This window comes from Pongo abelii, chromosome 3 (assembly GCF_028885655.2).
Source record: "Pongo abelii isolate AG06213 chromosome 3, NHGRI_mPonAbe1-v2.0_pri, whole genome shotgun sequence".
In the NCBI taxonomy this organism is placed as follows: domain Eukaryota; kingdom Metazoa; phylum Chordata; class Mammalia; order Primates; family Hominidae; genus Pongo; species Pongo abelii.
Window position 1 is genome coordinate 12,426,404 of NC_071988.2, and position 16,281 is coordinate 12,442,684.

Sequence of the window (16,281 nt, forward strand, 5' to 3'; positions counted from 1 at the left end):
GGAGAGATATCATATAAACAAATTGTTATGATCAAAATGCTTATACAACTCCTCCAAAACCAATGAAAACATAACCACAAAAACCATAATACTGCTTAGACAAAGTAAATTATAGTACTGTCAAAATGGTTTGGGGTAGGCTATCCAAAAAAGTAACTATGAAATAACAAAATAACATCACTATAACAACTGTCAGATGAAAAACAGTTTTTGATTGATATTATGAAACAGCACTCATTTGCTATTTAATTCCCCAATAATTGTCAGTAACAACAACAGTCTGAAGGCAAGCTTATGCATTTGATTTGGAGATATTACTCAGCCAATTAAACTTGAAATGCTATCAACATGTCCTTAAAATACAATAGGAGTGTGAAGTATCATGTGAGGGAACAGTTTTAAGTATATATAACAAAATACTTTCTCTTTCAATATACAGAATGATCTCAGTATGTTCCAGTAAGTAAATGATCACAGTTCTATTTGAAACATTTACATGTGAAGAGAAGTTAAAAAAAGAAAAAGCAGCAGCAGCAGCAATAGAGACAGAAATATTAGCTCCATCTGAAAAAGACACTTGGTTCTGATACTTTGGGATTAGTATTATCTGGAACAAAAAAGAAGCAAAGTACTAAAAGAAATGGTTAAAAGGCAAAATGTTTTAGCTTAAAATGTATAAAGAGAATGAACTTTTCAAATCCCCGAATTTTTGTTTATGCTTCATAAATTATAAGCTCTCTTAAACAAATTGGTAACAACGACTTGTTCACTCTGGTATAATATTATAGGTGATAAATTTTATACAAGTTGATATGAATCCTTCAAAATAAATTAAATATTACCAATTTAATAGTTTCACATGTCTGTTTTACAGATAAAGAATTTTTGAAGACTCAAAAGAGTCACAGTATAGGCAAGTAATTTCATATAAATTCCAATGGTTTTCAAACTGGACATATAACCATTTCTTATACTTCCCTATTACTGAAGAAAAAAGTCTCTTTTAAAAGCCTGCTGATAATTGTATTGAGACCATAAGTAAAATTTTCAACTTGAAGTTTACTTATTTTACTAATACATTTTCACTGAGTTCAGGGAACACAACTTATAGGGTACATTAAAATGTAACCTTTAAACTTTCCAATGTAAAACAGCACTTCCTGGGCAGAGATAGTACTCCAAGAACTATCAATCACTGTTAAGAAGAATATACACTCAACATTCTTAATTAGTGTTGATGCACTCTTCTCTATGCCCTCATCTGTCATGAAGATTGTTTAAAAATCTGAGTTATTAGTCTTTATTTGCAAAAGGATCTGGTTAACATCTTTAAGAGTAGAAATCATTCATCCATCCACTCTATACTGGAGCATGATAATTCCCACCCCCAATACAAGTTACTGATAACCACCACCCCTCCACTAACTAAGAAGCTATAAATCAGGAAGAGGGCAGCTTCTATGTAACCCCTGTTAATTCTGTTTATAATCTATCCAACTGAGAATGTTAGCTAGTCAGGGAAGAAACTAGCTGATGGATCAGATAGTATAAAGGCATAACGGATTAAAGATAGAAAATAACAAAATGACAAATTAAAATGCCATGTGGTTATAAAACATTGAACTTAAAATTAAGCTTTTTAAAAAGTTAATCTTTTTAAAAATTAATCTTTTTAAAAAGTTAATCTTTTTAAAAATTAACTTTTTAAAAGTTAATATTCCTGAATTTCCACTTCATTTCAATTATATCCTTGCCTAAAACACTGAAAAGTTAAAACTGTAATTCAGTACAGATTATTATTTTTTAACTAAACACAAAAAATTGTAACTAAAAAGTCAAAAGCTTAGATTTCTAACATATATGTAAAAGCCACAAGTTAGGATTTAAGAAGCAAACTTCCTAAATCTTTCATATTTATTTAACCTAAAATTATAACATAAAATCCATGAAATTTTATTTCAAACATGATCTAGTATAAAACTATGATGTATTTCCCAAGACACTCCCTCTGACATTATTCATCAGGGTGGAATTCAATAGGCCACTTGGCTCTGAAGGCCATCTAATGGATTCCCTATATCTACATATGTATTTTTCCTCATTAAAAAAATCATTTTCCCAGAATAAAACATCTAGGGCCATAAACACTTATAATTCCAACAGTCTTCATGAAAAGGCTTTTATTCATTCATTTGGTATTAGTTCAAGCACTGTTGTAAGTGATCAGATCCTTAGTTTTCAGAGTTTAGATTTTAGTGGGGAAATACAGACAAGAAACAATATATCAGATGACAATAAGAATATGCAGATAACTGAAACTTAATGGCTTGACAGAAAGGAAGACTGGGTGGCTCCTTTAGAACAAAACTTAAAAGATGATGTTGAAGGTGAGATGTGAATGACAAAATTGAGCTACCTAAAAGCAAAGAGAAGAGGGAAAATCATTTCAAGCATAAGAAATTCTAAGTATGTGGCAAACAGAATCCAGCAGCACATCAAAAAGCTTATCCACCATGATCAAGTGGGCTTCATCCCTGGGATGCAAGGCTGGTTCAATATACGCAAATCAATAAATGTAATCCAGCATATAAACAGAACCAAAGACAAAAACCACATGATTATCTCAATAGATGCAGAAAAGGCCTTTGACAAAATTCAACAACCCTTCATGCTAAAAACTCTCAATAAATTAGGTATTGATGGGACATATCTCAAAATAAGAAGAGCTATTTATGACAAACCCACAGCCAATATCATACTGAATGGGCAAAAACTGGAAGCATTCCCTTTGAAAACTGGCACAAGACAGGGATGCCCTCTCTCACCACTTCTATTCAACATAGTGTTGGAAGTTCTGGCCAGGGCAATTAGGCAAGAGAAGGAAATCAAGGGTATTCAATTAGGAAAAGAGGAAGTCAAATTGTCCGTGTTTGCAGATGACATGATAGTATATCTAGAAAACCCCATTGTCTCAGCCCAAAATCTCCTTAAGCTGATAAGCAACTTCAGCAAAGTCTCAGGATACAAAATCAATGTACAAAAATCACAAGCATTCTTATACATCAATAACAGACAAACAGAGAGCCAAATCATGAGTGAACTCCCATTCACAATTGCTTCAAAGAGAATAAAATACCAAGGAATCCAACTTACAAGGGATGTGAAGGACCTCTTCAAGGAGAACTACAAACCACTGCTCAAGGAAATCAAACAGGATACAAACAAATGGAAGAACATTCCATGCTCATGGGTAGGAAGAATCAATATCATGAAAATGGCCATCCTTCCCAAGGTAATTTACAGATTCAATGCCATCCCCATCAAGTTACCAATGACTTTCTTCACAGAATTGGAAAAAACTACTTTAAAGTTCACATGGAACCAAAAAAGAGCCCGCATCGCCAAGTCAATCCTAAGCCAAAAGAACAAAGCTGGAGGCATCACACTACCTGACTTCAAACTATACTACAAGGCTACAGTAACCAAAACAGCATGGTACTGGTACCAAAACAGAGATATAGATCAATGGAACAGAACAGAGCCCTCAGAAATAATGCCACATATCTACAACTATCTGATCTTTGACAAACCTGACAAAAACAAGAAATGGGGAAAGGATTCCCTATTTAATAAATGGTGCTGGGAAAACTGGCTAGCCATATGGAGAAAGCTGAAACTGGATCCCTTCCTTACACCTTATACAAAAATCAATTCAAGATGGATTAAAGACTTAAATGTTAGACCTAAAACCATAAAAACCCTAGAAGAAAACCTAGGCATTACCATTCAGGACATAGGCATGGGCAAGGACTTCATGTCTAAAACACCAAAAGCAATGGCAACAAAAGCCAAAATTGACAAATGGGATCTAATTAAACTAAAGAGCTTCTGCACAGCAAAGGAAACTACCATCAGAGTGAACAGGCAACCTACAAAATGGGAGAAAATTTTCGCAACCTACTCATCTGACAAAGGGCTAATATCCAGAATCTACAATGAACTCCAACAAATTTACAAGAAAAAAACAAACAACCCCATCAAAAAGTGGGCGAAGGACATGAACAGACACTTCTCAAAAGAAGACATTTATGCAGCCAAAAAACACATGAAAAAATGCTCACCATCACTGGCCATCAGAGAAATGCAAATCAAAACCACAATGAGATACCATCTCACACCAGTTAGAATGGCAATCATTAAAAAGTCAGGAAACAACAGGTGCTGGAGAGGATGCGGAGAAATAGGAACACTTTGACACTGTTGGTGGGACTGTAAACTAGTTCAACCATTGTGGAAGTCAGTGTGGCGATTCCTCAGGGATCTAGAACTAGAAATACCATTTGACCCAGACATCCCATTACTGGGTATATACCCAAAGGACTATAAATCATGCTGCTATAAAGACACATGCACACGTATGTTTATTGCAGCATTATTCACAATAGCAAAGAGTTGGAACCAACCCAAATGTCCAACAATGATAGACTGGATTAAGAAAATGTGGCACATATACACCATAGAATACTATGCAGCCATAAAAAATGATGAGTTCATGTCCTTTGTAGGGACATGGATGAAATTGGAAATCATCATTCTCAGTAAACTATCGCAAGAACAAAAAACCAAACACCGCATATTCTCACTCATAGGTGGGAATTGAACAATGAGAACACATGGACACAGGAAGGGGAACATCACACTTCGGGGACTGTTGTGGGGTGGGGGGAGGGGGGAGGGATAGCATTGGGAGATATACCTAATGCTAGATGACGAGTTGGTGGGTGCAGCGCACCAGCATGGCACATGTATACATATGTAACTTACCTGCACGTTGCGCACATGTACCATAGAGCCTAAAGTATAATAATAATAATAATAATAATAATAATAATAAAAAGAAAAAAATAAAAAATAAAAAAATGAAGAACATCCATACTGTTTACGTTCCCACTAACAGTGTATAAGAGTTCTTTTCCTTCACATTCTCATCAGCATTTGTTATTTCTTCTGTATTTTTTGATAATAACCATCCTATCTGGGGTGAGACAATACCTCATTGTGGTTTTGATTTGCATTTCCCTTATGATTAGTGATGTTGGAACATTTTTTTCATATACTTGTTGACTATTTCTATGTCTTCTTTTGAAAAATGTCTGTTCAGATCATTTGCCCATTTTTTAAATTGGATTAGGTTTTTGGGGTGGTTTTTTTTTTTTGGTTTTTGTCTTTGTTTTGTTTTGGTTTTTTGCTGTTGAGATGTCTGCATCCCCTTCTATAATTTGGTTATTAATCCCCTGTGGGATGAGTAGTTTACAAATATTTTTTCCCAATTTGTAGATTACTTTTTCACTCTGTTGGTTGTTTCCTTTGTCATTCAGAAGTTTTTAAATTTGCAATAATCCCATTTGTTTATTTTTGCTTTTGTTGCCTATGCTTGTGAGGTCTTATTTATAAAATCTTTTCCCAGACAAATGTCCTGAAGTGTTTTCTCTCTGTTTCCTCTAGTAGTTTTAGTTTACATCTTGCATTTAGGTTTTTGATACACTTTTAATTGATTTTATATTTATTGTATTTGTATAGGGTGAGAGGTGAAGGTCTAGTCTTGTTATTTCGCATATGGATATCCAATTTTCCCAGCACCATTTATTGAAGAGAGTGTCCTTTCCCCACTAAGTGTTCTTGAACATTTGTTAAAAGTCAATTCACTGTAAATATGTGAAGCTATTTCTGTATTCTCTATTCCATTTCGTTGGTCTATGTGTCTGTTTTAATGCCAGTACTGTGCCATTTTGCTTACTACTGCTTTGTAGTATGTTTTCAACTCTAGCAGTCAGATCTTCAGCTCGCTTGCTTGCTTTATTTATTTATTAAGCTCAAAACTGTGTATAGTTGTTCACTAGAGTCTCTAATGATCCTTTTTGGTCCTATGGTATCTATTGTGACAACTTCTTTTTCATTTCTGATTTTATTTATTTGAGTCTTCCCTTTTATCTTAGTGTATCTAATGGTTTGTTGATTATATCTTTAAAAAACAACTTTTTGTTTTGTTGAAACTTTTTTGTTTTTTTTTTAGTATCAGTTTCATTTATTTTTGTTCTGATCTTTATTATTTCTTTCCTTCTACTAATTTTGCGTTTGGTTTGTCCTTGCATTCTATTTCCCTGAGATTCATTGCAGTTTATTTGAAATCCTTCCAGCTTTTTGATGTAAGCATTTATTGATACATACTTGCCTCTTAGTATTGCTTTTGCTGTGTCCCATAACTTTTTGTATGTTGTGTTCCTACTTTCATTTCTTTCAAGAATTTTTAAAATTTCCTTTTTAATTTATTCCTTCACCCACTGGTCATTTAGAATATTGTTCAATTTCCATTTATTTGTATAGTTTTGAATGTTCATCTACTATTGGTTTCTAGTTTTATTCCATATAGTCAGATAAGATACTTGATATGATTTCAATTTTTTAAATTTTTTTGACACTTATTTTGTATCCTAACACATGGGTCAATCCTTGAGAAAGTTCCTAGTGCTGATGAAAAGAAAGTTTATTATGTAGTTGTTGGGCAGGTGAAATGTTCTGTAAACATCTGTTAGGTGCAGTTTGGTCTATCATGCAGTTCAAATCCAATGTTTCTTTGTTGATTTTCTGTTTAGGCTGTCTGTCCAATGCTGAGAGTAGGGTGCTGAAGTCAACAACTATTACTGTATTAGAGTCTATCTCTACCTTTAGATTTAATAATATTTGCTTTATATATTTGAGTGTTGATATCAGATATGTATATATTTACAATGTTATGTTCTCTTGCTGAATTCATCCTTTTATTATTATATAATGTCCTCCTTTGTCTCTTTGTACAGCTTTTGACTTGAAGTCTGTTTTGTCTGATTTATGTATAGCTACTCCTGATTGCTTTTGGTTTCTGTTTGTATGGAATATCTTTTTCCATCCTTTCACTTTCAGTCTATGTGTGTCTTTAAGTTTCTTGTAGGCAGCATATAGTTGGGTCTTGTTTTGTTTATTTGTCTTAATATATTAAATAAGTCTATCTTTTAAATAAGAAATGTAATGAGTTTAAATTCAAAGTTATTATTGACAGGTGAAGACTTCTATCTGTCATTTTATTGACTGTTTTCTGGTTGTTCTGTATACCCTTTGTTCCTTACTGCCTTATTGCTTATAGTTGAATGGTTTTCTGTTGTGATAAGATTTCTTTCTTTCTCTTTTTCCTTTGTGTATTGGCTCTAGCAGCAAGTTTTATAGTTTCACATGTTCTCATGATGGTGGTTACTGTCTTTGAACTTCCAGATGTAAGAGTACCTTGAACATTTTTTGTAAGGCCAGTCCAGTGACAATGAATTCTCTCAGTTCTTGCTTGTCTAAAAAGGATAGCTTTGCTGGGTTTAATATTCTAATATTCTTCGCTGACAGGTTTTTTTTTCCTTTCAGAACTTTCAATAGGTAATTCCATTCTATCCTGGCCTGTAAGGTTTCTGCTGAAAAATCCACAGTTAGTCCACTAGCAATTCCCTTATATGTGACTTGACACTATTCTTTGCTGTTTTTAGAATTCTCTTTGACTTTTGACAATTTGGCTATAATGTGCCTTGAAGAGGACCTCTTTGGGTTAAATCTACTTCAGGTTCTTTGAGCTTCCTGGATGTGAATGTTCATTTGCCTTTCAAGATTAAGAAGTTTTTGGCTATTATTTCAATAAATAAGTTTCCTACAACTTTTCCCTTCTCTTTTCCTTCTGGAACTTCCATAATATAATTATTTGTTCACTTAATAATCCTATATTTTTTGCCCCAATAATCCTATAGGTTTTCTTCATTTTTTTTCTTTTTTTAGTTATTTATTTTTGACTGTGCTATTTCAAAAGGCTTGTCTTCAAGTTGCAGAATTCTTTTTTCTGCTTGGTCTAAATCTGTTGTTGCAGCTCCTGATAGTATTTTTTATTTCATTAATTAAATTCTTCAGCTCTAAGATTTCTGATTGGTTACTGGTTACATCCATCTCTCTGTTGAATTCCTCATTCATATCATGAATTACTTTCCTGATTTTGTTGAATTTTCTACCTATATTCTCTTGTATCTCACTGACTTTCCTTAAGATTATTATTCTGAATTCCACTTCTGGCATTTTGTATATTTTCTTATGATTAAAGTCTATTACTGAAGTATTATTATATTCCTTTAAAGGTGTCGTTTCCTTGCTTTTTCACGTTTGATGTGTCCCTATGTTGATTTCTATGCATCTGGTAGAAGAGTCACCTCTTCTAATTTTATGGAGTAGGATAAGAAGAGACTTACTCATATAGATGGGCCCTGGGTGTCAGTTCAGTGAAGGTGCATTGGGTTTGTTTCTAGTTGGACACAGTAGTGTTTCTCTATGCAGTTTCTTCAGTTGTAATCCACATTCATGACATTTATGAGTAGCTCGGTGGCCAAGGCTGAGAGAGTATGTGGCAGCGATGGTGCACCTTTGCCATGGGTGGGCTTGCTGGGCTGTTTCTCAGGTCAGGGTGCATGCATGCACATGGTAAGTTGGCCAACTTAGGGTCTGGTTTGCAGTCTGTTATTCTGGCTGGGGGCATAGGTGCACAGCTGCTAGTCCAGCCTGGGAGAGTGCCTGCCAAGGGCTATTTCTAAGGTCCAGTACATGGCTACACAGCTTCTCAGCTGGCCTGGGTGTGTGTCTGCTGGAGGTAGCCCACAGGGCTATTTCTCAGGCCTGGGACAGGTGCACACAGCTGCTCAGCTGGCCTAGGGGCATTTCTGCCAGAGGTGGTCTGCAGGGTTGCTTCTCAGACCCAGAATATTGATGGCTAGCCTAGGAGGATATTTGGTAGGGGCAGCCCATGGGGCTGTTTCTCAGACCTAAGACAAGGATGCACAGCTGCTAGGTCAGCCTGGGGATGTATTTGCCAGGGGCAGCCTATGGAGCTGTTTCTCAGGCAGGGGATGCAGACACACAGATGCTCGGTCAGCCTGGGGCTGTGTCTGCCAGAAGCCACCCAATGGGCTGTTTCTCGGGACCTGGGCACAGACACATAGCCACTCTACCAGCCTGAGGGCATGTAAGCCACTCAGTGGTTCAAGGATCTCTCCTGCTCAGGGGAAGGTACACAGCAGTTTGGCTGGCTCAAGGGCAGGTTTGCCCTGGGGAGGAATGCCAAACTTTTCCTCTTACTTGAGTGTGGGCAGTGGGGATTGGTTTCCCTGCTGTGCAGGACCAGAGTCACAGCCGATCATGGGACCAGGCTCTGAGCAGCTGAGGCTGTGGTGTTCAGCCACACATTTGGGCTTGGTGGAATGAAGATGGAATCCCAGTGCTGGAGAAGTCCAAAGGCTACTGACCCCCAGAAGAGTGCACACTCCAGAGGTGGCTTTCGTCTCAAGATGGCACCATGCTGCAGCAGCTTGGCTCACAAGGGGTGGGTGGGGAGTGAGGAATGCACACCTTGTGCTAGTAATCTGGAGCAAGGCAGCTGTGTGAATTCCTAGGAGCTCTCCAAACTAGAGTCAGGGCTTGCAAGAACTGTGGGATTCTCCTGCAGTAAGGAATGTAGATGTTTGTGGTGGCAATGGGGACTAGTAGGAATCTTCTGCTTACCTTTTCCCCACAAGGGGAAGTTTCTCCTGTCTCTGGACCAATCTGATCTGGACAGGGGAGATGGAGCTGCAGAGGCTGGGTGTCTCCACACTGCCTTTCTGGGCTTCCAATCACCAAATGCCAGGTGTCTCTATTCACTCATCTTGCTAAAGCCATCTTGCTAAAGTCCATAAGTGTATTTATTAATCTCAACAACCAGACACAGCAAAACAAATAAATTTTTTTTTTAATTTGAAGATGGCAGAGAATAAGATTAAGATCTAGGTTGGCAGGTTCCCATCACTCCTTAAAGACTCTCTGTCTCAACCTTTCAGCAAATTTACAATGGCTAGCTTAATACACATAGCAGATTCTCAAAAATGTTCAATGAAAGAATGGCCCTACCCAACACATAATATAAGAACTATCAATCTCTGGTAGGGTGGGGTAGGGGAGAACAGAAATAAGATGGTAATAAGGAAATTTTCTAATAAATATTTTCTCCAGGAAAGTTTCACAGAACATGAATTTTAGCTCTACTAATTTGCAATTTGTGATAAATCAAGTTGAAGCTATCTATGCTCAGTACTTTTAGAAGGCCATTATGATTAATAAACTAATTCATAGTTACTGGGCACTTACTATGCAAAAGACCACAAGCACAGTGCTTTTCACACAATATCTCATTTAATCCTTAAATCAGCTTTATCCAACATAAACTATTACCCTGATTTCCAGATGCAGGAAACTGAGGCATAAAAACGTAAAGTAACTTGTATGATGTCACACTGCTCTTGAATGAAGAAATTGGGCTTGTAAGCAAAGTCTGTCTAAATCCAAAGTTCTATGACCTCATTATTTCATTTAATACTTAAATAGTAAAACAAAATAACACTAATTAGCATCTGATAGCCTTTAAAAATAGAACACGGAATAATTCATTTTAATAACTGTACATTTTTAAGAATTATATATTGAAATAGTTAATGTACCAGTTGCCAATCATTCTTTCATTTCATTAAAAGAAATCTCTTCCTCTATTTGCCATTTCATTAACCTACTCTAGTTACTCTGGATAGTTAACCATAAAATTTAACTTTTAATAAAAATAAGTCCATAATCAGAATATCCTCTATCCTCAGCCCAAATTTCTGAAGGTTTAATATATTTTAATAAAAAGCAAACAATCCTGTAACTTGTATGGAAATGTGTATTCACCCTCTCTTTTTCTCTCCCTCCTTCTACTAACTTTAACTAAAAGCTGGCTACTGCTATCAGTATTTCCACAGCCTACACATTTCTTTTCAACATATGCATTCTATCTAAGTTGTAAAGAAAGGGACACAATGATAAATTTTAAAACTACATTTAGGAAGAAGATCACTATGTTTATGTAATGAGTATAATAATCCAGCTCCATATGTCTTTCCATCACATCTCTTGCTTTGCCTTTAACCAGTGTGAAAAATCTTTCTTAATTTTATTGCTTTTTAATATAATTACATCCCCCCAAAAGAAAATAAGTACATACTACTATACCATACCAATATAACATTAATTTGGAAATAGAAATTAAAATATATTCAGGAGACTTAGGGTTAAAGCCCTAATAGGCTTAACTGCAGAAGGATCTTTCATTACATGATCACATGAAATTCGGCCAGTGACAGATTATGTAGTAAATAATATTCAGGAAAATATTTATATATAATCTCTTTATCTTACATATATAACATTCTGTGTGACTGCATACACTAATATATAATCTCATACTGAAAGAGTGTATTATAAATACATACAAAGGGGTTATAGCTATGCCAAAGGTAAAAAAAAAAAAAAAAAAAACCTCTTGTCTTTTATGCTATTAAATCTCCAACATAACACTGTATTAATTTCTTGCATAAATTCAAATAACTTGTACAAATATTTGTTTTTAAAACCTGGGCATGCCACCACCAGTCCAGTCCAATAGCCCATCTACTCTAACAGCCTGTTTTGGACAGTGACCAATGATGGGTGCCTCACAGGATAGCATACACATAACATAATGTATATAATTATGTACCACTACACATTATCCCTAGTGGTAGTTAGATTATATCCTGAAAAAAATTAAAACAAATCATAACCCCTCTCCCACAAACACTCTATAATTTCTCATAAGGTAACGCGAAACCTCCAATAAAGCACATACTTAACCATAATATAAGCCAATGCTTTGTATGACAACCAAAATGAGAAGCTGAACCCAGAAACAGAACTTAAGCTCATCAAAACATGATTTGTCACAGGGATTTTCAATGAACTGAAAAGCATCTGATTCGCTCAATTAAAAAGAATCGTGTGCAAAACAGATGAGCAAAATTTAACTGAAGCTTTTAAAAAAGCAAACTACAATTTCTCCCCAAGCCATAACATTTTATGATATGTAATACCATTTTCCAGAGCATATGATAATATGATAATGCCTGTATTTTTAACTCCTCAGAGAAATGACATTCACACCTGTGTCATCATGGTTTTAAATTAAGCTTGAACTTATTAAATGCTCATCTAGTGTGCAAAGCCACATAATGCAGAAATCTTGGTTTGGTCTTTCAGGAAGCACTGCTTCCTAAACAATTACAGAGGAAAAAAAATGTACTACATTTTTAAAGACCTTTGGAAAAGATAATTCTCTTGGTAATGTATGTAGGTATTGATTTAACAACTCTTGTTGTCAGGAAATAATACCTGACCTAAATCCTCCATGGTAAAATCTGAAATCATTTTCTCTTTTTCTGATCTCAAATAAGTTAGAAAACAATGAATCATATATTTCACATACACTCATGTGTTGCATAACAATGTTTCTATCAACGACGGGCTACATATATGATGGTGGTCCCATAAGATTATAATGGAGCTTTTATACCATATTTTTACTGTACCTTTTCTATGCTTAGACACATAAATACTCACCATTGTGTTATAACTGCCTACAGTATGGTAACATGCTATACAAGTTTGTAGCCTAGGAGCAATAGGCTGTGCCATATAGCTTAGGTGTGTAGTTGGCCATACCATATAGGTTTGTGTAAATACACTCTATGTGATGGTAAATATTAAGCGTCAACTTGATTGGCGTGAAGGATGCAAAGTATTGTTCCTGCGTGTGTCAGTGAGGGTGTTGCCAAAGGAGATTAACATTTGAGTCAGTGGACTGGGAGAGGCAGACCCACCCTCAATCTGGGTGGGCACTCTCTAATCAACTGCCAGCATGGCTAGAATAAAGCAGATTTGCTGAGTCTTCCGGCCTCCATCCTTCTCCTGTGCTGGATGCTTCCTGCGCTTGAACATGAAACTCGAAGTTCTGTGGCTTTTGGACTGTTGGACTTACACTGGTGGTTTGCCAGGGCCTCTCAGGTCTTCAGCCACAGACTGAAGGCTGCACTGTTGGCTTCCCTACTTTTGAGGTTTTGGGACTCGGACTGATCCACTACTGGTTTCCTTCCACTTCAACTTGCAGATGGCCTATCGTGGGACTTTACCTTGTGATCATGTGAGTCAATTCTCCTTAATAAACTCCCTTTCATATATACATCTATCCTATTAGTTCTGCCCCTCTAGAGAACCCTAATATATACTCTATAATGTTCATACAATGAAACTGCCTAACAATACATTTCTTAGAACATATCCTGTTGTTAAACAACACATGACTGTATTTGAAAACCTTTATTAATGTCTCTTTTTCTAAGTCACTGCATTGCAGAACTAGGAACCAAAAAACAGTCATGTACTGAGTTGTTTTATAATTTTTCTCTGCTATCTATCATTTGAGACAGTCTCAAAATTACTAACAAACCTGTAATTTTTACCAAGAACCACTCTTCTCTCTAGTACACTCTTTCTCAAAAAAAAAAAAAATTATATTTCAGAAAAAAACCAAAAATTTAGAAGAGGAAGTTTATAAGAGACAGGAGCAAGAAACAATGCATATAAAATTCCAATGTAGACACTTCTTTCTTCCCTAAAATAGGGGATCATTTAATGAAATGCATCGCTCAAAACCTCTGGGACAGAGCTGAAACTGCAATGCAATATCATAAAATCTGCAGCTGTGTTGCTGTTCTTAATAATCCATGCTGCTTTCTTAGACCACAGGAAGCCAAAACACACACTGTCAGAACTAAACTTACCTTCACAGGAATTGACCAAAGCAGCGGAGCAGTTATGATAGACCACGCATCAAAACAGTTATTGAAAAGATTGTACACACTCTTAGGAATTTTCTACTTAAATAATTTGCTCACTCCAGAAAAACTGTTTCCAAATATCGAATCTTTCTTTGTAGGAATTAAAACTACAGAATAGGCAAATGTCTCAATAAGTCCTCTGTTTGGGCTGCCATAACAAATGGCATAGACTATGGCCTAAACCACAAACATTATTTCTAAAACTTCTGGTAACTAAAGTCCAAGATCAAGGTACTGATGGATTCAGCATCCAGTGAGGGCATTCTTCCTGGTTCGCAGACAGCCACCTTCTTGCCTATCCTCACATGGCAGAAAGAATTATCTCTCTCATGTCTCTTATGAAGGCATTAATCCCATTCTCTTTTTTAATTAAATAGAGACAAGGGTCTCACTATGTTGGCCAGGTTTGTTCCAAACTCCTGGCCTCAAGCAATCCCCCTGCCTTGGCCTCCCAAAGTGCTGGGACTACAAGCATTAGCCACTGCGCCCTGCCAGATGTCATTCTTAAAGGCTCCACTCTCATGACCTAATTACCTCCCAAAACTCCACCTCCAGACACCATCATTTTGGGGATTAGGTCTTCGACATATAAATTGGGGATGGTGGGGGGACACAAACATTCTGTCCACAACAGCAAGTAAACTGTACCATACATAAATAAGCAGTAATAACTTACTTTTATTGCCTACCAAGGCAACCAGTGGCTGAGTTTCTGACTCCTCGCTCACTTTCTTCACCACAGTATACCAATCTTCCAAATTCTCAAAGCTTTGATAATTTGTAATATCATATACCAAGAGGACTCCCTGTCACAAAAGAGTTACAAAATATCTGTAATGTATTATTTGGTGAAAAAATCTTAATGAATATTTGAGTAATGCTTCAGATATGTCAAAATGGGTATAAAAATACAAATGTGTAGTGTTTTATATATAAACTTCCATTTAAATTGCTTACTAGCAGATTGATAATACTGAATGTTTTCATTCAAGATAAATCCAGCAACTAAGATGCAATGCAAGCTAAAACATAATTTTATCAAAATTGTAAGTGGTCTTCCAATAAGATATCTGGAATATGCTTGGTAAGTTACAGTAAATATAAGAAAATAATATCAAAGAAGTAGAAAAGGCTACAACATCTACAATCCTACCTCTCACTTTCATGAGGTCAAACATTTGAACCTTTCAATAAATAGTCATCTGCTGCTACTCTTTTTAAATATTTTCAAAAACAAAGATTCCATGATATCCCTTGATAGACAATTTAAGTGTTTAACACAATTTTCTTTAAATGAAATGTCGATTTCCTCTTTTAGTCCACTGTGCATTTGGAGAACTTGAGAGTATCTTTCTTAAACTAACCCTTCATATACTTGAAGAGAGTTAAGTAACTCCTTTACCATCTCCTTTCCAGAGTAAACAAACTCAGTTCCTTAAACTTGCCTCAAAGGGCTATTTTTCCATCCCTTTAATCATAGTTGTTGATTCTTCCCAGGACACACTACATATAGTTTTTTGACATCCTCTTTAAAATGAGCAATGTAAAACTTGACATAATACTGTAATAAGAGTCTGACCAATGCCAAATACAACAGAAGGATTGCTTCCTGCCTCTTATATATCATATTCCTTTTAATTTATCTCATTATTTTGTGTGGGAAGGAGAAGTATATATGCACACAGAAATAACAGTACCACATTCTTGATTCTCATCCAGTTTGTGGTCAAACACTTAATACAAAGCTCTACATACAGTATAAGCCTGGACCCTAATGGCATTTATGTCGACTTCTTAGGTTATAACAGTAGTAATCAACTACTTTTGTGCACCTACTGTATACCAGACACATGTCAAGGTCTTCTCATTAATCCTCACACCAATCATGAAAGGCCGGTATTATTATTCACATTTTAAACAATAAACACAGGTTAAAATAACCAAGGTCATACTGATAGGTAAGTGATGGAGCCAGGATTTGAACCAAAGACTAAATAATTAAAAACATTTGTCTGTCAACTAAACTCCAAGCACTGTGCTGGCTGGATTCCTACAGATGTAAGTTCCAAACTATAAGGAACTCACAGTCTTGCAGCAAAACTAAACACATAAACAAGTATAGAACACAGTAGTCATAACTAGTAAGACACTGGTAAATATTAATCAATTGGCTTGGGGTTCAGGGCCCAGCAGGGGTGACAGTTTGCCATAATCTTTGCCAGTTTTCATGGTGTAAATGCTAGCCTGAGGTCATTTTTAAGCTATCAATGTGATACCACTGAACAGAGTTGGGGAGGTCACCATTATAAAACATTTCCACCATATAGATATAGCAGATGTAAACAACCTCGAGAACACAGATAACAGAAATACGTAGTAAAATAATTAGTGATAGAGATAAGGCATATAATAATACCTTTGTTTTAATACAATGTGTGACTTTATAGATAAT

The 16,281-nt window shown here is 35.8% G+C and overlaps 1 protein-coding gene across 11 annotated transcripts in view; it reads right to left on the minus strand.

Annotated features, from left to right (window-relative positions):
* The window catches only part of RAB28 (RAB28, member RAS oncogene family), a 168,977-nt gene that overhangs the window by 130,788 nt on the left and 21,908 nt on the right, over nucleotides 1-16,281 (minus strand). For all 11 annotated transcript variants that reach the window (XM_054553156.2, XM_054553158.2, XM_054553164.2 and 8 more), the window contains 1 exon segment: nucleotides 14,506-14,635. In XM_054553156.2, the coding sequence (XP_054409131.1) occupies nucleotides 14,506-14,635 (130 nt within the window).